This window comes from Giraffa tippelskirchi, chromosome 7, assembly GCF_054371585.1.
Source record: "Giraffa tippelskirchi isolate mGirTip1 chromosome 7, T2T-mGirTip1v1.2.pri, whole genome shotgun sequence".
NCBI lineage: Eukaryota > Metazoa > Chordata > Mammalia > Artiodactyla > Giraffidae > Giraffa > Giraffa tippelskirchi.
Genome location: NC_137281.1, coordinates 88,165,361 through 88,186,580, shown reverse-complemented (window position 1 = coordinate 88,186,580; position 21,220 = coordinate 88,165,361). Strand labels below are relative to the sequence as shown.

Genomic DNA, 21,220 nt, shown 5'->3' with positions numbered 1-21,220 from the left:
GCTGTCAGTTCCCACAGTTCTTGCATAGAGTGACAGTGATTTAGATCTTTGTTGAGCTCTCCTAAGAAGGTATGTGAAACAAGACACTGCCCAAATAGTTCGCTCTTCTTCAATCTTAGAATTTAGTCACCGAATGCTGAAAGGGGAAGAGTTTGCAAAATGAGGTGGAATTAGCCACCCAGAGTCAGCCTTATTTATGTTTTTTCTCCAAAGTCATCATTACTCATCACAACAGTTTAAAAAGAATCAAAATTCCCAGTGCACCTGTACAGAAATTACTGTATATAGACCTGACAGAACGATATTTGAATAAACGTGTTGGACAAAAACATCAGTGGTTAAACAAAATGTTAACGCCAGATACAAGCCACGGTGTGACGCCCTTGAGAGGCAAAGGACTTTAAGTAAGAGGGGAAAGACATGAAGCTCAGATTCCTGATATTTCTCACCATTGTTACCTCCAGCCTTTGCCAGATGAAGTCCAGAGGTTGAAAGACATTGAGTTAGGGGATGATGAAGCCGCTTTCCTGTGGCTTAGAGCCTGGTGAAGTCACTGAGGAGTGCTGTCTAGTGCCAAACCTCTCCCTCCCGAAACAGGGTTCCATAAGGTCCCTGAGAATGCCGATGATGTTAGCTGTCAGCACCTAGAGTTCTCTCTCCCTCTCAAAATCCTAAAGCCTATTTCCTGCTATTTAGAACCGATGGATTGTCCCCCTGCCACATCACTCTAACCACGTCAAAGGCTGAACTTCTCTTCCTTCCAAAGACCTTTCCTCTCCCATGTTCCCCAGTTTTTCAGATTTAGCTTCCCATCCTGCCCTGAAATCCTCCAGCCCTGGCTCCTCGACTCCCACAGCTGTTAAACTAGTGTATGAGTTCACTTTTGCATGTGGAGTTCATACTGTCTACATTATTTTTTTCTAACATTTATTTATCTTTGGTGATTTCTTTACAATATTGATTTATGTCATACATCAACATGAATTAACCATAGGTGTACATATGCCCCCACCCTCTTGAATCTCTCCCACCTCCTGCCCATTCCCACCCCTCTAGGTTGTTAGAGCCCCAGTTTGAGTTCCCTGAGTCATACAACAAATTCCCACTGGCTTTCTATTTACATCTGTTAGTGTATATTCTTCCATACTACTCTCTCTATTCATCTCACCCTCTCCCTCTTTTCCCCCACCCTTGTCCATAAGTCTTGTTTTCTATGTCTGCGTCTCCATCGCTGTTCTGAGAACAGTTTCATCAGTACCATCCATCTAGAATTCATATATGTGTGTTAATATATGATATTTGTTTTTCTGATCTACTTCACTCTGTATAATAGGTTCTAGGTTCATCCACCTCATTAGAACCAACTCAAATCTGTTCCTTTTAATGGCTGAGTAGTATTCCATTGTGTATATGTACCACAACTTCTTTATCCATTCATCTGTCGATGGACATCTAGCTTGTTTCCATGTCTTAGCTACTGTAAATAGTGCTGCAATGAACATTGGGGTACATGTATCTCTCTGTTTTGGTTTCTTCAGGGTACATGCCTAGAAGTGGCATTGCTGGGTCATATGGTGGTTTTATTCCTAGTTTTTCAAGGAATCCCCATACTGTCTTCCATAATGACTATATCAATTTATATTCCCATCAGCAGTGCAGGAGGGTTCCCTTTTCTCCACACATTCTCCAGGACTTATTGTTTGTGGATTTTTTGATTATGGCAATTCTGTCTAGTGTGAGATGATTTATCATTGTAGTTTTGATTTGCCTGTCTCTAATGAGTGATGGTGAGCATCTCTTCATGTGTTTATTAGCTATCCGTATGTCTTTGGAGAAATTATCATCTATATTATCAGTTCACCTTAATGCATGTGGCCTTTTCTATGATTTTGTACCCATAGTGTATGAGTTACAAGAAGACAGCAGTATTGCTGGTTTAACCTCTTTATATAGTGTTGATGGTAGTGCCAGCCTGTCACCTTTCCTATGAATCTTGAATGTTAACACCAACTTTATTTTTCCAGCCCTTGGTTTCTACTACTGATTCTCCAACTGTAAATTATGTAATGGGATTTCAGTGCTGTCTGCCTCAGCTGCCTCTCAGAACCAGCCAAAGACACATGGAGGCTGGCTTGGGAAAGGTGTTACTCAGTCATTGCTGCAACTGTAAAGTAAATCCACAGCCACATTTTGGTTCAATTTCCTGATCTCTGAAAATTACAAGCAATCTCCATAGTGACTGCTTCCTGATCTGTCTTATCTACTTTATAGGTTTATTATGAAAATTTAAATAGAAGTGCTTATATCATTTATACAGAAGTGTTTTGATAACTGAAAATTAAGTGTACAAATGTAAAATGGTAACAGTACTCTATTGTCTTACTTCCCTTGCTAAGTTTTTGGGTCCATCCATTGGCTTATAGCCAAGGTTGTTTTATTCTCATCCTTTTTTCTAGTTCAGCCCTCCCCTATACCATTCTTATTGTTATCCAAACAGCTGCCTTTTACTTCTTAAACCAGGATCCACCCTTCCCCTCTTTCAAAGTGCAGTTCAGAGCCACCTCCTGTGGAAAAACTTCCCAGTCTTGCAGAAGGAAATGATAAACTTCCAGATAGACCATTACACCACTCCCTCAGGTTTCCCCAGTCAGCATGTATTTAAGTGTCTAGCCTAGCACAAGAGTAATGGACACTTCTGTAAAAGCTTCACCATTTTTATAGCACTTTCACCTATGTTATCATTTTTAAAATGTTTTCATAAATGTGATATATTCAGCTTTTTTGTCAATGAAGAAATTAAAGATAAATGACTTCCCCAGGGTAAGTACAGGCATACTTCAAGACAGTTCAGGTTCAGTTTCAGACCACCATAATAAAAGAAGTACCACAATAAAGAGAATCACATGAATTTTTTTAGTCTCCCAGTACATGTAACGTTACATTTACACTACATTATACGGTCTATTAAGTGTGACTAGCATTTGTTGTTATTGTTCAGTTGTGTCCAACTCTTTGCAACTCCATGAACTACAGCACTCCAGGCTTCTCTGTCCATCACTCTCTCCCTATCATTATGTCTGTAAAAAAAAAAAACTTTAATTGAAAAAGTGCTAAAAAATGTCAAAACAATTACAAGAGTAACATCAAAGATCACTGACCACAATTCACCTTAACAGTAATGCCAAAGCTTGAAGTATTTCAAGAATTACCAAAATATGACACAGAGGCACGAAGTGAATGAATGCTCTTTGAAAAATCTGGCACTGATAAGATGTTCTATGCAATGTCGTTACAAACCTTTCATTTGTAAAAAACGCAATACTTGCAAAGCACAATAAAAGTATGTCTGTAAGTGATTTAAAATTAAAAAAAGAGGTTAGAAGCCAAGGGATCTGGGTTTGCCACTTACTAGTACCTGCCTCACAAGGCTTTCGCATGGATATTACACAATGTGCGGTGGTAGCTTTATAAAAATGTAATCAGAGCTTAGCTCCAATTCGGCTTCCTCAAGAAACCCTTCAACACTCTACTCCAGATCAAGTTTTCATGATATGCTTACAAGCAACACCTACTTCCCTTCCCAGTACTCATCTCAGCTATAATATTACTGTAATGTGTATGATTACTGTCCTCTCTAGAGTGGGATCTGTATCCGAATTGGGACCTTTGTTTTGCTCTCCACATGTGCTCCTCACATGTAAGCTCTTCAACTTTGATAAATGAGTGAGAACTGAAACCCTAATTTTGATTCACTGTGGATTTCACTCCGGCTGAGGAAAACATGTTACAGTGATGCGAGAAGACAGAATGAGGTCACGTGGATGTTACTCAACTGAGAGAAATTTCAAACGACTAGTGACCGCAGCGAGGCGATAGAAGGCTGTGGGGAGACAGTTCAGAACGGTTTCGTCTGAAAGGACGCGACTTCCACAAACTTGTACCCAACACTAAGAATACATACTCAGAACAACTGCGCTCCCCCAAAACACCCTGGAAGCAGTTTTGCCCCTCTTTTCCGTACGATGAGCCAAGATGGCGGGACCCGTGTTTGAAAACCAGATTCAAGATGGCGACTTCCTGCTTCCCTCGCAGCGTCGCGCGTGGCCAGCGAGGCCACGCCCACTTCCGGCCCCTGCGCCTCAGCATGGCTGCTTTGGGTATACTGCTCTCCAGTAAGTGGGTGTGAGTTCAGTGGGCTCCAGAGTTTGCCGGGGTGGGCCCCGGAACCCTGGGCTGGCTGCGCGGCCTCTCTCCCAGCTCTGCCCCGTTTTCCCAGCAGGTGTCCGGAGACTGCACTGCGGCGCCGCGGCTCGGGCAGGCAGCCAGTGGCGACTCCGGTGAGTGCCCGTCTGGAAGAAACTGGGGGGCCAGAAGTTGGCCTGAGTCCTCACCGAACTGTTTTTCTCCATCCAGGCAGGGCCTTGCTGCCAACCCCTCCGGCTACGGGCCCCTTACGGAGCTCCCAGACTGGTCGTACGCGGGTGAGCGCTGATCTGACAGTTAACTCCACTTCGGAGATTTTCAGCCTGAGGGAACGCCCCTGGACGTAGCGGAGCGGGGAGTGGGGGGAAGGAGTGTCAAAGCGGAGGTGTGTCTGAGCGGACAAGTTACTGAACTTTATATTTGGAGTTGGGAGGGAAGAAACCCTATTGTTTACTTTGTGAATTAAACTACACCTGTGGAAAGTAAAGCTGGACGGAATCTCTTGGCTTGTGGGGATAAGCAGAAAATAATTCTGATTTAGGGGGTCACCGGGGCGAGACAAGACTTTGTGTTGTCAAAGAGGGACGTGATGTTTTCAAAGTTAGGAAGGGGACTTCACTGGTGGTTCAGTGGCTAGGACTCCGTGCTCTCAATGTAGGGAGCCTGGGTTCGATCTGATCGGGGAACTAGATTCCACGTGCCACAACTGAGAGTTTGCTTGCTGCAGCTAAAGATGCCGCAGGTCACACACAACTAAGACCTGGTACAGCCAAATAAATAATAAACATTTTTTAAAAGTTACAAAGAACTGCCCTTCTGTGTGGGGAGTACATTGTTGAGAGTTGGTTACCAAATGCAGGGAGAGCTTTTTGAAAGGCTGCCTAAATGATCCTCAGAGAGGCTTAGAAGAGTGAGGACAGAGCATGGTGGGTTCCCTTTGAAAAGTTTTTTCCTTAAAAAAAAAAAAAAAACCACCCTAAAAAAGAAGGACCTTAGAAAAGCTGAAGCCCCTCCCCACTCCACTGGAACTCCAGTTCAGAGGTAGGAAAATTGAGGCCTAAAGAAGTAAATTGCCTGGGAGCACACAGCTAGGTAATAGCAAAGCCAAGATTAGAACTGGGCAGAGACCAGGCCCCCTTCAACAGCATGGAGTATAACTTATAGGAGTATGAAAAAAAAAATAGTGAAAGTCAGTCGCACAGTCATGTCGCACTCTTTTCGATCCCATGGACGCTAGTGTGCCAGTCTCCTCTGTCCTTGGAATTCTCCAGGCAAGAGTCCTGGAGAGGGTTGCCATTTATAGGGGTATGCTATGCTATGCTAAGTCGCTTCAGTCGTGTCCGACTCTGTGCGACCCCATAGACGGCAGCTCACCAGGCTCCGCCGTCCCTAGGATTCTCCAGGCAAGAATACTGGAGTGGGTTGCCATTTCCTTCTCCAGTGCATGAAAGGGAAAAGTGAAAGTGAAGTCGCTCAGTCGTGTCCGACTCTTAGCGACCCCATGGACTGTAGCCTACCAGGCTCCTCCGTCCATGGGATTTTCCAGGCAAGAGTACTGGAGTGGGGTGCCATTGCCTTCTCCGGTTATAGGGGATATTATAGGGGTATAAACCTGGTTAATCAGATATGTGGTGGCTGAGGAGGATGGTGAAAATTTTTTCTACTTGTTATTTACTGTAGGAAGTCTAGGATTTCTTGAAATATTGGAAGGACTCTGGAATTGATTTTTTTAGGTTTTTTTTTTTTTAATGCGGACCATTTTTAAAGTCTTTATTGAATTTGTTACAATATTGTTTCTGGTTTTTTATGTCTTGGTGGGGTTTTTTTGTTTTTGTTTTTTGGCCTGAAGATGTGTGGGATCTTAGCTCCTATTGTGGCACAGCACAGGCTTAGTTGCCCCACAGCGTGTCCCCTGCATTGGAAATCAGATTCTTAACCAGTGGACCACCAGGAAAGTCCTAGAATTGATTCTTAATCCAGGCTTGCTTCTCTACTTGCTAACTTTATGGTCTTGGACAAGTTACTTAATTGTATCTCTCAGTTTCCACTTCTGTAAAAGGATACCTATCTCAGATGGTTCTTGTAAGGAGAAAATGAAACATCCAATGTAAAACACCTGATGTACACAGTATTGGTTCCCTTTCTTGATGAATAATATCTCTTATTTGTCTTGCCTTCAAATTTTGGCAGAGTTTTCACTCTCTTTCTTTGTAGAAAGTATCCTTTTAATCTCCATTATAAACTACTTGAGATCAAGATACTGCATTTTTCTTTTTTCCAGCAAGTCAGCAGATGGTTATGAGATTTTTATTATGTGCCTACACTATATATATTACAGTGAAAGTAAGGGATATAGTCCTTGAACCCAAGGAACTTAAAGTCTTAACCGGAAAAACAAAGCATGACATTTTAAAGATTAATTAATATTTCAATGCTGTGCCCCTTTCCAGAAGAATTTGAGATAGCTAAATAAGACTAAAAATAATCAATAGTACAGTAACTGTCCCCAAGTAGTAGGTTCCTCTGTCCATGGGATTCTCCAGGCAAGGATACTGGAGTGGATTGCCATTCCCTTCTCCAGGGGATCTTCCTGAGCCAGGGATTATAGCCAGGTCTCCTGCATTGCAGGCAGACTCGTTACTGTCTGAGCTACAGGGAAGCCCTTCAGTACAGTTCAGTTCAGTCGCTCAGTCGTGTCCGACTCTTTGCGACCCCATGAATCGCAGCACGCCAGGCCTCCCTGTCCATCACCAACTCCCGGAGTCTACCCAAACCCATGTCCATCGAGTCGGTGATGCCATCCAGCCATCTCATCCTCTGTCATCTCCTTCCCCTCCTGCCCCCAATCCTTCCCAGCACTAGGGTCTTTTCCAGTGAGTCAATTCTTCGTATCAGGTGGCCAAAGTATTGGAGTTTCAGCTTCAACGTCAGTCCTTCCAATGAACACCCAGGACTGATCTCCTTTAGGATGGACTGGTTGGATCTCCTTACAGTCCAAGGGACTCTCAAGAGTCTTCTCCAACACCACAGTTCAAAAGCATCAATTCTTCGGCGCTCAGCTTTCTTCACCGTCCAACTCTCACATCCATACATGACCACTGGAAAAACCATAGCCTTGACTAAACGGACCTTTGTTGGCAAAGTAATGTCTCTGCTTTTAAATATGCTGTCTAGGTTGGTCATAACTTTCCTTCCAAGGAGTAAGCGTCTTTTAATTTCATGGCTACAATCACCATCTGCAGTGATTTTGGAGCCCCCCAAAATAAAGTCTGACACTGTTTCCCCATCTATTTCCCATGAAGTGATGGGACCAGATGCCATGATCCCCAAATAGATAAATATTAAATGATGGAGATGCATTTCTTTCAGAAGAGAGTGACAGAGTTGAAGAGGTTAGAGAAGGGTTTCTGGGACAAGTAGGGCTGGAGGTAGGCCTAAGAATGAGAATTTGGCTGAAAGGAAAGAAAAAGAAGATATTTCATTATGGAGTGAGATAGAATTCAGCAAGGACTCAGTGGTGAGTAGAACAGTAATCCGATTGCTTGAGTGGAGGGTTTCTGAAGATAAAACAGGAGATTCAGCATCACAAAGGACCTTGAATTCTAGGCTAATGAGGGGTAAGTAGAGTAGAGTAGGAACATACCTAGGAGCTTATTCTTGGTGGTTCTGGCACACTTCACCATTGAAGATGAAGGAAGTGTTCTAGGGGAATGAAGCTACAGTGGGTATGAAATAGAAGAGAGGAGCTTGAGATTGGTTCTTCCCTCTTTTGCTGTCACAGCCACTTGGCCAGGGTACTATAGGCTCTAACACTTGCCTTGCCTTTCACTTCTATCTGCAGATGGCCGCCCTGCTCCTCCAATGAAAGGCCAGCTTCGAAGAAAAGCCCAAAGGGAAAAGTTTGCGGTGAGTGGCTAGATCTCCAGCCAGGACAAACTGTAACTGGCGGGAGAACATTTAAATTGTAATTGTCCTGAGTTGGCACCTAAGCTGACACGTACCCCTCACTTGGAGGTTTTATCCACTGAAGGTTTTAACAGTACTGCGAGAAGGGGGAATAGACTGGGGCACTCCTAGGGCAGGAACCAATGGTAGACACCCATTTTGCTTCCTTCCTCCTGCTTGCCAGCCCAGGACCTGGTTCCACCCCTTCCCCAGTCAGTGGTGTCACTTTCCAGCCAAAACCTGACTTTGATGTGTGAATGAAAGGATATATGGTGCAGAGCTCAAGCCCCAGATGTTATCCACACTGTTTTCCTGTCTGTTTCAGAGACGAGTTGTACTGCTGTCACAGGAAATGGATGCTGGATTACAGGCATGGCAGCTCAGACAGCAGGAGAAGTTGCAGGAAGAAAAAAGGAAGCAGCAGAATGCTCTTAAACCCAAAGGGGCTCTACTACAAAACCCACAACCAAGTCAATAAAAAAGCAACTCCTGTCTCCCTTCCCAAGCCTGTCTGTGGCTTTCTTTTCTATTACCTGGATGTGTCATCCCTGCCAGAAGAAAGCCTTATGTTCCCCATCAGGGCAAAGGGATGGACACCAAGAAAAACGGGCTATAAAACCACTGCCTAGAAGGGTTGACTCAGTCCCCTCACCCCCAGCTCCATTCCAGTTCAGCAGAATCTTGCTCTGGAGTATTTACTCCCTCTTTTACAAGTCATACTGGCCCAACTATGAGTAGTAGTAGCTGCTCTGCAAACATGAAAAAGGGGGTAACAGTTTTCCTGGTTTTAGCCAGGCACTCAAGCCTTTAACAGCCCATACACAGTTGAGGCCACATGCAGTTATGCATTTAATAAATATTTTGATGAAAAAGGCTTTCTAGCTGAGATCTACTTTTTGGCAAGAAAATAGTATCAGTTTTCCTACACTTCAGATAGATGGCCCTAGAGGATACTCCCACTGGGAAGGCGGACATGGGAAGAGCCAACTTGGGTGTTGCATGTTCTGCTGAAGAGTTGGATCCTGAGGTTTCTGTGGTTCTGACTGAATTCTAGAGGTTGGTTGGAGAGAGGTCCAGATTTCCCAACTTCCATTTGTGTAGGGGAGCCCTGAGGTGCTCAGCCCCCAAACAGTCACTGTGTAATGGGTACCTAGTAGCCACCATGTACTTCCATAAGTCCCTTAGCTGCACAGGCCCTGGGAAACCTTTCATTTTATTGGTCATGGCTCCTCCCATGGATTCTGAGGAAAAGGACCCATTACAATACAGAGTACTGGACTTTTCCGTTTTCCTGCCGCAAAATGTGATAGTTCTGGATCTCTAGGATTTATGGAACTTTCTACCTGAAATAATTTCTGTCCAGCCTCCTTTATTCCTTCCCTTGTTTTCCCTCCCCTCTTCTCCACCCCCACCCCCCACTACCTCCTTCCTCTCTGGCTGACCAGTGCAATTCTTGGATCTTAGATTTTGCTGATGGTCGACTTTTCTGTCTCCCACACTTTTCCTGCTTCTGTTGTGTTGCTTTTCCAGATCTAGCTCTCAACCTCTTATCTGTCTCCCTTTCCCACTGCCAGCTCTGGCCAGCCCTCCCCCTTCTCTGCATACCTCCACCTTTTGTTCTCAGAGTCTAGGCCACCCTTGAAGGAGGAGGGTGTGCTCTCTAAGGGACCGTCTCCTTTTCCAGTGTAGAGGTGGAACTAACCCCCATAGTCCTGACTCCCAGCCCCTCTTTTCTACAATCTTACCAAACTTCATTTGTCTTTCCCCAGATGCCATGGCCTTGCACTCCTTTCCTCCTGTAGTTTAAGGGGCAGTAGATCGCAAAGGACAATAATAAAGGGAGCACATGTGTCTTTCTACAAGGACAGGACCCCCAGATCCAATGTGGTTGTGGGATTTGTCAGTGGGTAGTTGCATTTTGTTATTGTTGCATTCCCTCCCCGCGCCCACCGCAGGGGAGGGACAGGTGGTTGTCAAGAATAAGGGGCAAAAAATTCGATATGGTCGAGCCACAGGTCCCAGCAGACAAACCCCCAAACCAGGTCTCTTGAACATGGAAGACCCCACCACCACCATCCCAGACTGAGCTCCTTGTTTGCCCACCACTGAACCTAGCACTTCCCACGGAAGTGAGACAAATGCTGAAAGCAGAGGAATCAAGCCACCCAAAATATGCTTAGAAGGAAAAAGTGTCCACATCCCGTCCTCTGAGTCCCCCAAGCCCCCCGCTCTCGGCCTCAACCCCTGCAGATGGCAGCCTCCACCACAGAAAGGCAACTTAGGAGTGTTTTTTTTTTTTTTTAACCCGACTTTTGGCTGTAATTGGATTCAGGCTGAAACAACCACGTCCGCACCGGGAAAGGAGGGCATAGGGGCGGGGGCGGAGGGAGCTGTGGGAGAAGGGAGGGACCAGAGAAGAGCAAGAGAGGGCTCGCAATCCAGTTCGCCGACTAAGCAGAAGAAAGATCAAAAAACGGGAAAGAGGGGACGAGCAAACAGGCGCCTTCAAGACCGATCCCCTCATCTCCACGTGGACAGCGCTCTGGAAATCCAAATTCAGTGCCTACGGAAGACAAAGGCGCCCCGAGGGAGTGGCGGCGCGACCCCAGGGCTTGGGCCCGGCCGCGGAGCCCGCTTGGCCCGGCTGCCCGGACAGTCGCGGACCATGTCTCCCGCCCCACGACCCGCCTGCAGTCTGCTGCTCCCCGTGCTCACGCTCGCCTCTGCGCTCGCCTCCCTCAGCTCTGCCCAGAGCAGCTTCAGCCCCGAAGTAAGTGAGCTCCTCCGGCCCTGTCCGGAGTCGCGCCCGGGGAGGCGAGCCCGAGGGTCTCCGAGAGAACAGCCCCGGATCGGAGGGGCGAGCGCTCGGGATGCCGGCTCCTCCGGCCTGCAGTTTCCCTCTTCCTCTCCTTTCCGTCCTCATCTCCAAACTTTCAAGTCCATCGACTTTGCCTCCTCCAACCACCCCCCACCCCAAGTGCGCGCTGCCGACTTTCTGTCCCGTTCCTTTCCTTGGAAGAGCCCTCCAGCCGGAGCCCACTCCCCACCCCTCCCCAACTCCCCGGGCTCTAAGCTCAGTTCTGGAACGGGTCGGGAGCCTGATAAATATCTGTACTCCGCTCAGAGCCCGCGCTGTCCTGGTTCCTTGTCCTGTGCTAGTTTGTTGTTCCTTCAACTTTCCAGCTCGCAGGCGCTCGGCCGGCCGCGAGGCTCGGGGGATCGCGGCCCGGGCCCCCCACGCTGCGCCCTCCGCCGCCGCCTCTCGGGCGGTCCCGACCCTCTTAGGACACATCGGCTGCCAGGTGCGGTCGGGGGTAGACGGCGGAGCGGCCCTGGCCCCTAGCCCACCCTCGCCTCCCCGAGAGGTCCCTCTGTGTCCCGGCCCGCAGCCCTGGCGTCGAGGGTCACGGCGCTGGCGCCCTGGCCCGCGTTTCCGGACACACAAAGCTCTCCTTGTGAGCTGGGGGCTCGACCCGGCCGCCGCCTCCTCGCCCTGCTCCCCGCTTCGGCGCCTTTAGGCTTTTTTGGTTAATTGCTCTTTTGTGTTAATTGCACGGAGACTTGGGGGCGTTGTACCGGGAGCGGGGTGAGGGCCTGGCCCAGGGCGCCCGCACAGGTCTTCGCTAACTCGGTTGCCCCCCGCCTCTCCTCCCCGAAGATGGCCCACCGGGCCCGGGAGGAAGCCGCGTGGGAGTTGTCTGAGGAAGTTTTTTCCTCTCTCGCTCTTTTATTTTGGGGTGAAGGTGGGAGACGGATTTGATCAGCTTCTTATTTTGGGCCATCCCAACCCACTCAGCTCGGCCAGGGCCTGGGTGCGGTCGGGAGGGGCAGGGAAGGGCCCCTGAGCAGGGGGAGGGGATCTGGACTTGGCTTCCTCCCGCCTGGTCCCGGCCTTGGTCCCACCCCCGGAGGAAACCTCTCCAGAAAGAACACACTCTCTCTGTCCTGAAGGGATCTGAGGCTGACAGAAGTGTGGCCCTCGGAATAGGGGCGACCAGGGAGAGTGAAAATCTGCCCGGGCTAAGCCTGACTTGGTCCAGGAGGAGGCACCCTGTTTCCAGGCCTGGAGTCTTCATCAGAGGCCTAAAGGGGAGAGCTCTTAACAAAAGGAGCCTGGGCATCTGGGGGGCTTCCCGCTGCCAACTTCGCCAGCCCTGCCTTCCTTCCCTCCCCTGCCCCACTAGGTCCCCTAGAGGAGGGGCGGCAGACCTGGCTCTGTTCTAAGTGGGTCATGGGCAGTCGCAGTGCCAGAACCACCGTTTGCTTTTGAGCCATGGAAGAGTGGGAGGCAAAAGGAGGGAGGAGCAGGCCCAGAGGCTGGGATCCAGGGCCTGCAGAAGAGCCAGAGATCCCCCCAACTCCTCTCCAGGATGCCTAGGCCAGAGAAGTGGGCCCAGGAGTGGGAGGGGTTCCTTGTCCTTGACTTCCCTGTAAGGGAACACCTTGCACCTCTCGATTTTCAAGACAAAGCCAGCCAACTGAGTTCTCTGATCCTACCAAGTTGCTCCCTCTCCGGGCCTATCTGGAGGGAGAGAGAGCTGGGGTGGCCCAGGCCTCAGGCGGCCGGCTCCCTTCTAGCACCTCCAGAGTCCTGCACCAGCTCCTGGATGGACAGCCCTCTCCTCCCCTTGGCCAGTCTGGCACTTGGCCCTTCCCCCACTCAGCCGCAGACACAAGAGTCCTCTCTTCTGTGGTTCAGACCTCATAGTCTCCTCTGTGGTTCTTGCTTTGCTCAGAGCCTAGGCCTGGGAGGAGGAGAGGAATGGGGGGCACTTCCTTTCCAGGACTTGCAGCTCTCTTGACTCCAGAAAGTCCCTTTCTTGACTAAGTCCCCACCTTTCTCTGGATATGGATGGGGTGGAGGTTGGTGGGTGTGAATATTCAGACCTGCCTGCCTTCTTGAAAGACTCTTCAGGACTCTTCACGATGAGGGATTTATCCCAGAGCTCCCGGCTGTGGGTTTCCCCCACCTCTCTGCTGCCCTCCCTTCTGTCAGCCTGCCCTAGGAGCTCTGCCCCACTGAGGGTTTGGGGCCTGACCTCCGTCTTCCTGCTAGCTCCAACAGCAGTGGGCCATTCCCATCCTTTCTCAAAGCTGAAGCAGCTGCTCCCCTAACAGAGGGCATAAGCCCAGGGGTGTGACTACCCTACAGGTGAGGCCAGGGGCAGAGGGAGTTTCCTGCATACTTGGGCACAGGGCCACAGCAGGACTCCTGCAGGCACTAGCTGTGGCATCAGTCAGCACAGGTCAGGGCAGGTTTAGAGCTCCCCAGAGAGCAGCCCAGGATAGGAGCCTCCTGCTCTGCTCCCCAGAGGTTAAACTTTGCTGCCCCTCCCCCACCTCGAGGAGGGGCTCTCAGAGCGGGTGGTGCTGGGGTTGTTCTGGCCAGGCCTGTTGGCTGAGGAAAAGCTGGGTTGTTTACATCAGCCTTGGGGGATCACTTCCCAGAACCATGTTGCAATTCTTGCCCCTGCGGGCTCAGGTCCCCAGTCAGCTGCTCCTGAATCACCCCCAGCCCCAATGCAAGCGCACTGCTCCATCCCCAAGGCCTGGCCCTCAAGGTGAAGGGCCACATGGAGAGCCATCCTAATGACCTGGAGTAGGGGATGCACCTCTGCTCCAAGTTCCTATCCTAAGAACCTGCAGCCCCCCACCCTGGACTCTTAAAAAGGCAAAGCTGGAGCAGGGACTAGAGTTAGGGTTAGGGTTAGAAGTATCTCCCCATCAAGGCTCTGAGCATGTTCATGTTCCATATATAACTTGACTCATTTTACTTTTCCAACCTTAGGAAAACACTCTATTGTTTTTACAATAAAGGCTGACTTTTTCTGCAACAGGATTTTGCAGTGTGTGTACCTTTCAATCAAACTTCAAAAATGTAACGTTACATGAAGGCAATACGCTACCCTTTATATTATGAACAATTCAAATCATACCTGAAATAAACTGCAGTCACCAAAATACTAAATAAAATACTAACCCTAATGCTAACCACCACCTCAATCTCCCACTCCCTCTTTTGAGAACCTTAAATGGGATGTTAGGTCCCAAGTCCTCAGTCTCATGCTGCCTGGGTAGGGACAGTGGCAGGATCCTGGCTCTTTGTCTAGTCACATCCCCACCGCCTCCAAAGATCCCAGCTTCCTCTATCAGCAGTCAGCCTGAGCCCTAGCTTCTTTGCTGCCCTCCTTCCAAAAAGATCTCAGAGCTGTGTATATCCTAGAGGCATGCCTGTCCCAGGAGAACCTCGTGCCAGGCCTCAAAGTGGAGCCCCCTCAGCCTCTTCCTTCCCCATCTACATGGGGCACACCCCAGCCTCAGGTAGAACATGTTGTATTTACAAGAACACTTGATACAGGAGGAAAGAGCTGGAAGGGATCTCGGCTCTTAGAAGACATCCTAGAACTCAATTAAACCACCAGGGCTCCCATCAAAAGAGTTACAGCCAAAGCACAGAGCTGTGGCTCCCCACCCCTCCAAGAGGATCAGCCATACTAGGACCTGGGCCAGAGTTTGGGTCCAGCCTGGGAGTTCTTCCAGACCCACTGCCAGAGCCAGGCTGGGAGCTCATGGCCCTTTCCACGCCAAGCCAAGCGTGTGTTCCAGGTGCCGTGAGGAGGCAGGGGCTCCCCTTGGGCCAGGTGGGGATGCTCCAAGCCACACCCCTTTCCCCACAGGCCTGGCTGCAGCAGTATGGCTACCTGCCCCCTGGAGACCTGCGGACCCACACACAGCGCTCACCCCAGTCCCTCTCAGCTGCCATCGCTGCCATGCAGAGGTTCTACGGTCTGCGAGTGACAGGCAAGGCTGATGCAGACACCATGAAGTAAGTGCTAGAACCTGGCAGGAATTCTGCCCAGCACCCACCCACATGACACAGCACCAGAGAGGTTGCCACCTGAATGCCTGATCCTACCCCTGGACCTCATCCCCACAAGATGGTCCTGACCCTCTCCTGTTCACTCGAACCTCATGATCTTGACTCTTGCCCACACTGACCCTGGGGCCAGACATTCCCCCTCTCCTCTGAAGACCGACATTGTTCTTTCATGTACTCTCCTGACCACAATCCCCACACCCCAACCCACCCCAGAGCCATGAGGCGCCCCCGCTGTGGTGTTCCAGACAAGTTTGGGGCTGAAATCAAGGCCAATGTTCGAAGGAAGCGCTATGCCATCCAGGGACTCAAATGGCAGCATAACGAGATCACTTTCTGGTGAGTCCAACAGGCAAGTGGCCTTTCTCACATCACGTTACCCTTCCCTACTCACCCCTGTTTCTCCAAAGCATCCTTGGGAGCAGGGAGGAAAATGGCTCCCATCCTGGAGAGAGGTGCAGTCCCTGGAGGGTATATTCCAGGGCCAGAAGGCCCTCAGTTCTTGGGGCAGAGGCATCGTGAGACAGCAGGAAGCACCGGGTCAGACAAAGATGGCTGGGCGGCTCAGTCAGACCTGGGAGAGTACAGGGAAGGAGAGTTTTGCCCCTAACACACTCCCATCCTCTCCCCACGTGGCTGGACCTCAGCATCCAGAACTACACCCCCAAGGTGGGCGAGTATGCCACATTCGAGGCCATCCGCAAGGCATTCCGAGTGTGGGAGAGTGCCACGCCACTGCGCTTCCGAGAGGTACCCTATGCCTACATCCGTGAGGGCCACGAGAAGCAGGCCGACATCATGATCTTCTTTGCTGAGGGCTTCCATGGTGACAGCACGCCTTTCGATGGCGAGGGCGGCTTCCTGGCCCATGCCTACTTCCCAGGCCCCAACATTGGAGGGGACACCCACTTTGACTCTGCCGAGCCCTGGACTGTCCGGAATGAGGATCTAAATGGTGAGCGAGGTAGCCCTGGGTCTCTTATCCCTCGGAGAGTCAAGAGTCGTTTGCATGCGGGTTCTCTGGCCTCCTCCCCAAACCTCAGACCCCCCCCAAATCACAGGGCTTGTTGGGAACCACAAAGATCTCCTGGTCTGACTTCCAAGGAAAGCAGGAATCCTGTTTTGACCTATTTACAACTGGTCCCTTCTCTCGCCGAATAATTAACTTCCCAGTCAAAGACATTGAAGCATCTGCATCAGCCACTTTCCCAGGCAAATGTCATGTCTGGCTCCCGGAAAAACTGAGGCCCAGATAGGACCTCAGCTTCCCTTAACACAGCCCTCGCTGGGACTGGGATCTGGCCAGTCTCTCCTCTACCCAGAAGAGTTGCTGACTGGCTTCATGCCTCTTCTGCCAAATATGAGGCTGGAACTCAGAGTTTGGTCACTTCGGGTAGAAAATTTGGCAGGCAGGCTTCACTGTGAAACTTCTGATGGGGAAGCAGCAGGTCTGAGGGGAGGGACCCAGGCTTCCATCATAATCAGCCCCGTCCCTCCAGGGAATGACATCTTTCTGGTGGCTGTGCACGAGCTGGGCCATGCCCTGGGCCTGGAGCATTCCAACGATCCCTCGGCCATTATGGCACCCTTTTACCAGTGGATGGACACAGAGAACTTCGTGCTGCCCGATGACGACCGCCGGGGCATCCAGCAGCTTTATGGTAACTAATCTATGCCCACATCTGCTCCTTTCTCTCTGCTCCTTGTCTCCTCCAGCTCTCGCTTGGGCATTTCCCCCCCCCCATGCCCTACAGTCTTCCCGTTCCCCACCCCCACCCCCGCCCCATGACTCCGCCTCCATCGCTCCCACTTTTGACCCCACCCGTTGTGTCCTTTTCCCAGCTGATTGCTTCGGTCTCCCCCTCGTGTTTTCTGCCCATGTGTCTGTCCTTTCCTCCTACTCTGCCAAAGTCTAAAGTGCCCCTCGTGTTCCAGGGAGTAAGTCGGGATCCCCCACCAAGATGCCCCCTCAACCCAGGACCACCTCCAGGCCTTCCGTCCCTGATAAGCCCAAAAATCCCACCTACGGGCCTAACATCTGTGACGGGAACTTTGACACCGTGGCCATGCTTCGAGGGGAGATGTTTGTCTTCAAGGTAAGAGGAAGAAGTGGGCTGGTGTGGGGGACAAAAGGGCTCTATGACTGGGTGGCGGGGTGGACACAGAAGCAGGAGGACAAAACACTGTGAAAGTGAAAGTGAAGTCGCTCAGTTGTGTCCGACTCTTTGTGACCCCATGCACTATAGCCTACCAGGCTCCTCCATCCTTGGGATTTTCCAGGCAAGAATACTGGAGTGGGTTGCCATTTCCTTCTCCAGGAGATCTTCCCAACCCAGGGATTGAACCCGGGTCTCCCACGTTGTAGGCAGACGCTTTACCGTCTGAGCCACCAGGGAAGTCAACCTATAAAATTGAGGCAATGGGGGAGCTTTGGGGACTGAGCTGGAGGACAAAGCTAAAGACTGAATGAACTGCCTCCCAGGAGCGTTGGTTCTGGCGCGTGAGGAAAAACCAGGTGATGGATGGATACCCCATGCCCATCGGCCAATTCTGGCGGGGCCTGCCCGCATCCATCAACACTGCCTATGAGAGGAAGGATGGCAAGTTTGTTTTCTTCAAAGGTAACCAGACATTCTGCCGTAGTCTTTGGGTGTGAGGCGGGTCTCCCTGGAGGAGCATATTCCACTTGACTCCTCCAAAGACCCCAGGTGGAATGAGATCCTGCCCTCCCCTCCCCGCCCCAGGAGACAAGCATTGGGTGTTTGACGAAGCTTCCTTGGAGCCTGGCTACCCCAAGCACATTAAGGAGCTGGGCCGAGGACTGCCTACTGACAGGATTGATGCTGCTCTCTTCTGGATGCCCAATGGAAAGACCTATTTCTTCCGAGGAAACAAGTAAGACCTCAGTCCCTTGACCGCAGGCCTTCCTCCTCACACACCACCACCAGATTCCCTCAGTTCTAGTGGAAGACCCACTTGCCCCCCGAGATGTCTCCCCGAAGAAGGCACTGGCTGAGGCTCCGCTGTTGCCTAGCAACAGGCAGCCTCCACTGGGTGCTGAGTGAGCGGGAAATGACCCGGTCACCATTTTAGACCTGGTCATTTGACGCCTCCTGCCCCCAGCACCATGCCTCCGCCCCAGCTGCCAGGCACTGTCATTAAGGGCTGCTGGTGGCTCCTTGCAGCCTGGGCCCTCCCTTCCACCCCCAGCTTCCGCTGCTTTCAGCTAAAGGCCCTCATTAGTCAAAACCCCTGTCCCCCACCCTTTGCTCACTGGTGAATTCAGTCCCAGGTCACTCCCCTCAGAGGACGTGCCTAGTGTCAAACCGCTTCCTTTCCCCGCCTCTCCCCTAGGTACTACCGTTTCAACGAGGAGCTCAGGATAGTGGAAAGCGAATACCCCAAAAACATCAAGGTCTGGGAAGGAATCCCTGAGTCTCCCAGAGGATCGTTCATGGGCAGCGACGAAGGTGAGGGGGGGGCACGGGAGGTGTCGGTGAAGGGAGGACAAGAACAGGGAGTTAAGGAAGAGCAGGACGAAAGACAGAGTGTTGGGTAGAAAATGGATGATGCTGAGAACCAGGGAGCCCTTGCCATGCGCCAGGCCCTAAGTGCTCCCTGCACTTCAGACCCTTCAGTCTGCCCCACTCTCTCAGCCTGGTGCTGTAGTTACCTGGCTTCACAGCTGAGGAGACGGGTGCTCAGAAAGGTGAGGAGATGAACTCAGCTGGCTTCCACACTAACAGTTTTCTTCCGCTCTGCTGCTCTCTTTGGTTCTTCTCCGGACACCGCATCCACCTCGCGGCTTCCATGCCACCCTCTTGCTGACCCTGCAGTCTTCACTTACTTCTACAAGGGGAACAAATACTGGAAATTCAACAACCAGAAGCTGAAGGTTGAGCCGGGCTACCCCAAGTCAGCCCTGCGGGACTGGATGGGCTGCCCATCGTCAGGGGGCCAGCCGGATGAGGGGACTGAGGAGGAGACGGAGGTGATCATCATCGAGGTGGACGAGGAAGGCAGCGGGGCAGTGAGCGCAGCCGCCGTGGTGCTCCCTGTACTGCTGCTGCTGCTGGTGCTGGCGGTGGGCCTCGCCGTCTTCTTCTTCAGACGTCACGGGACCCCCAAGCGACTGCTCTATTGCCAGCGCTCCCTGCTGGACAAGGTCTGACCCCCACTGCCGCCCGCCCACTCCTACCACGAGGACTTTGCCTCTGAAGGACAGTGGCAGCAGGTGGTGGTGGGTGGGCTGCTCCCACCCGTCCCTCCCCCCGTCCCCATCCCTCCCCCCCTTCCTTTTTCTCTGTCCCATGACTGGCCTCTTCCACCCTCCACGCTGGCATTGCTTCTTCCCTAGATGGGTCCTCCAGGGGGCGGAGCAGCCCCTGCCCCTCAGGGGCCCCCATGGCTTGGTGTGTGTTCAGCCCCATCTGAATGTCTGGGCTCTGCACTTGAAGGCAGGACCCTCAGACCTCGCTGGTAAAGGTCAAATGGGGTCATCTGCTCCTTTTCCATTCCCTGACATACCTTTAACCTCTGAACTCTGACCTCAGGAGGCTCTGGGCACTTCAGCCCCGCAATCCTCTAGGTGTACCCAATTGGCAGCCTCCCACCACTGCCTCTGGCTAAAAGAAATCTAATCCTGTTGTGGTGGGAGGAGACCCTGAGTGAGAGAGTGTGGGTTACACAGCCACCCTAAGACCTTGGGAGGAAAGCTCAGCGAGGGCCAGTCCTCTCCACAAACATCTGCCTCTGCCCCACCGGCCCCTGAGAACTTCCACAGAAGGAGCCTGAGCCATTAGGACTAAACTGGGGCTGCAGAAACCCTTGACAGCCCTACCCTCCGAAACGTTAGCCTCAGATGGGGATGTCAAGGTGGGAAGAGCTGAGACCAGGGGTGCAGCCACCAGGGTGGGGCCCAGGAGCCCCAAGGGGTGAGCCTGGAGGCCACAGAGAAGAACCTCGCTCATAATGCAGGCAGCTGGGATAGGGACCCAGGGGCAGAGTAGTCAGAGGGGACAGGGCAGGACCAAAAGGCGAACCAGGGAGGCACAGCAGGAGTGGATGGCTGGGGGCCGGGCAGGGACACCGCAGGGTGGGCTGTGGTACCCGGAGGAGGGCACTTTTCATTGGCACTCTCAGGAAGAGCTCGATAAAGGCACACCTGCTCCTGTTTGGGTGCCCTGGCTTCAATCAGACAGCATGGAGGGCAAAGCAGGGAGCCAGAGAAAGAAGCAGAGAGGGCTCCCATCGGGGATCGGCGACTCGGGACTTTTATGAGAGCAGCCACCTAGTTAGGGAGCCGAGGATCAGCCTGCCTCAGCCATCTTCTGCAAAGGGGCACACGCCTGGGCGTTTCCGTCAGGTTAGCCCCTCACTTCCCGATGCCCCCCGCCACTCAGCCCTTGCTACAGGTGTCCTGCCCCCACTCCCACCCAGCCCACCCATTTGAAGTCTCCTTCGGCCACCAAAGGTGGTCATGGTACCAGAGACTTGGGAGAGTGAGAGGCCCTGTGGGGGCAGTGAGAGGAAAGGGATGTCAGGGGTAGGGGGGCAGGGGGGTGGGAGAAATGGGGTGAACGGTGCTGGCAGTTCGGCTAAAGTTGTCTTGTTTGGGGTTTTTGTTTTGTTTAATGTATATTTTTATTATAATTATTATATATGAATTCCCTTCAAATCGTTCCTTTTTGTTAACAAGGGGCATGGGGTGGGGTGGGGGTGGGGGGCAGAGGCATCCGACCCCAGGAACCTGCAGGGCGGGGCTGGGTCATTGCCCTCTAAGGACATTTTTGACCTTGTTCAACCTTTCCACGAAGAATAAACAGTGTTTCACATTCTTGGTGTGGCTGCAGTTTGTGTGCCTGGGATGTGGCTGCGAGGGGAATGGAAAGCAAGGGGGCCCTGCAGTGTTTTCCGTGAGGCGGGGTTTTGGTATTTTTCATAAAGGAATATGTTTATTCTCAGTGAACAAAAGGGCTGCAGGCTCCAGAGCTGTGGGGAGGCGGGCATGCTTTTGGGGGTCAGGGGAGTGGTCCACAGAGGCCAGCTAAAGCTACTGTACCCTAGCCTGGCCTCTGAGGCCCAGGACTACAAAGGCAAGAGGAAGTGGCCAAGCTGAGGCTACTCGGAAAATCTTCCTAAATTGCGTTACCCTGTCGTGTGACCCAGCCGCAGACCCTCTGTCTCCTCAGGCCT

General features: G+C 51.5%; 2 protein-coding genes across 8 annotated transcripts; both read left to right on the top strand.

Annotated features, from left to right (window-relative positions):
• Window positions 1–4,134: 4,134 nt before the first annotated feature.
• Window positions 4,135–8,653, top strand: MRPL52 (mitochondrial ribosomal protein L52). 5 transcript variants are annotated; one of them, XM_081506715.1, is made up of 5 exons: window positions 4,135–4,172; window positions 4,280–4,337; window positions 4,414–4,481; window positions 8,045–8,109; window positions 8,474–8,653. In XM_081506715.1, the coding sequence occupies exons 1-5, from the start codon at window positions 4,145–4,147 to the stop codon at window positions 8,624–8,626; spliced, it is 372 nt and encodes a 123-aa protein (XP_081362841.1). In that variant the 5' UTR covers window positions 4,135–4,144; the 3' UTR covers window positions 8,627–8,653. The 5 variants fall into 5 exon arrangements, with proteins under 5 accessions (XP_081362841.1, XP_081362842.1, XP_081362840.1 ...); XM_081506716.1 differs by having other exon boundaries at window positions 8,045–8,116; XM_081506714.1 differs by having other exon boundaries at window positions 4,277–4,337.
• A 1,871-nt stretch (window positions 8,654–10,524) lies between these two features.
• Window positions 10,525–20,864, top strand: MMP14 (matrix metallopeptidase 14). Of its 3 annotated transcripts, none has more exons than XR_014058662.1 (11): window positions 10,525–10,918; window positions 14,826–14,974; window positions 15,242–15,364; window positions 15,673–15,980; window positions 16,525–16,686; window positions 16,961–17,121; window positions 17,508–17,646; window positions 17,770–17,920; window positions 18,380–18,495; window positions 18,862–20,259; window positions 20,324–20,864. XR_014058662.1 is itself a non-coding variant. In XM_081506661.1 (10 exons), the coding sequence occupies exons 1-10, from the start codon at window positions 10,814–10,816 to the stop codon at window positions 19,194–19,196; spliced, it is 1,749 nt and encodes a 582-aa protein (XP_081362787.1). In that variant the 5' UTR covers window positions 10,525–10,813; the 3' UTR covers window positions 19,197–20,864. The 3 variants fall into 3 exon arrangements, 1 of the variants encoding a protein (XP_081362787.1); XR_014058661.1 differs by having other exon boundaries at window positions 18,862–20,439; window positions 20,549–20,864; XM_081506661.1 differs by having other exon boundaries at window positions 18,862–20,864.
• The last annotated feature ends 356 nt before the right edge of the window (window positions 20,865–21,220 follow it).

Excerpts from the sequence above, each read along its gene's own strand:
- MRPL52 (XM_081506714.1), top strand. The coding sequence starts at position 4,145 with ATGGCTGCTTTGGGTATACTGCTCTCCA. Across the intron at positions 4,338-4,413 it reads GGCAGCCAGTGGCGACTCCG|GCAGGGCCTTGCTGCCAACC; the intron begins GTGAGTGCCCGT and ends TTCTCCATCCAG. Across the intron at positions 8,110-8,473 it reads CCCAAAGGGAAAAGTTTGCG|AGACGAGTTGTACTGCTGTC; the intron begins GTGAGTGGCTAG and ends TGTCTGTTTCAG.
- MMP14 (XM_081506661.1), top strand. The coding sequence starts at position 10,814 with ATGTCTCCCGCCCCACGACCCGCCTGCAGTCTGCTGCTCCCCGTGCTC. Across the intron at positions 15,981-16,524 it reads CCGGAATGAGGATCTAAATG|GGAATGACATCTTTCTGGTG; the intron begins GTGAGCGAGGTA and ends CCGTCCCTCCAG. Across the intron at positions 17,122-17,507 it reads GGGAGATGTTTGTCTTCAAG|GAGCGTTGGTTCTGGCGCGT; the intron begins GTAAGAGGAAGA and ends ACTGCCTCCCAG.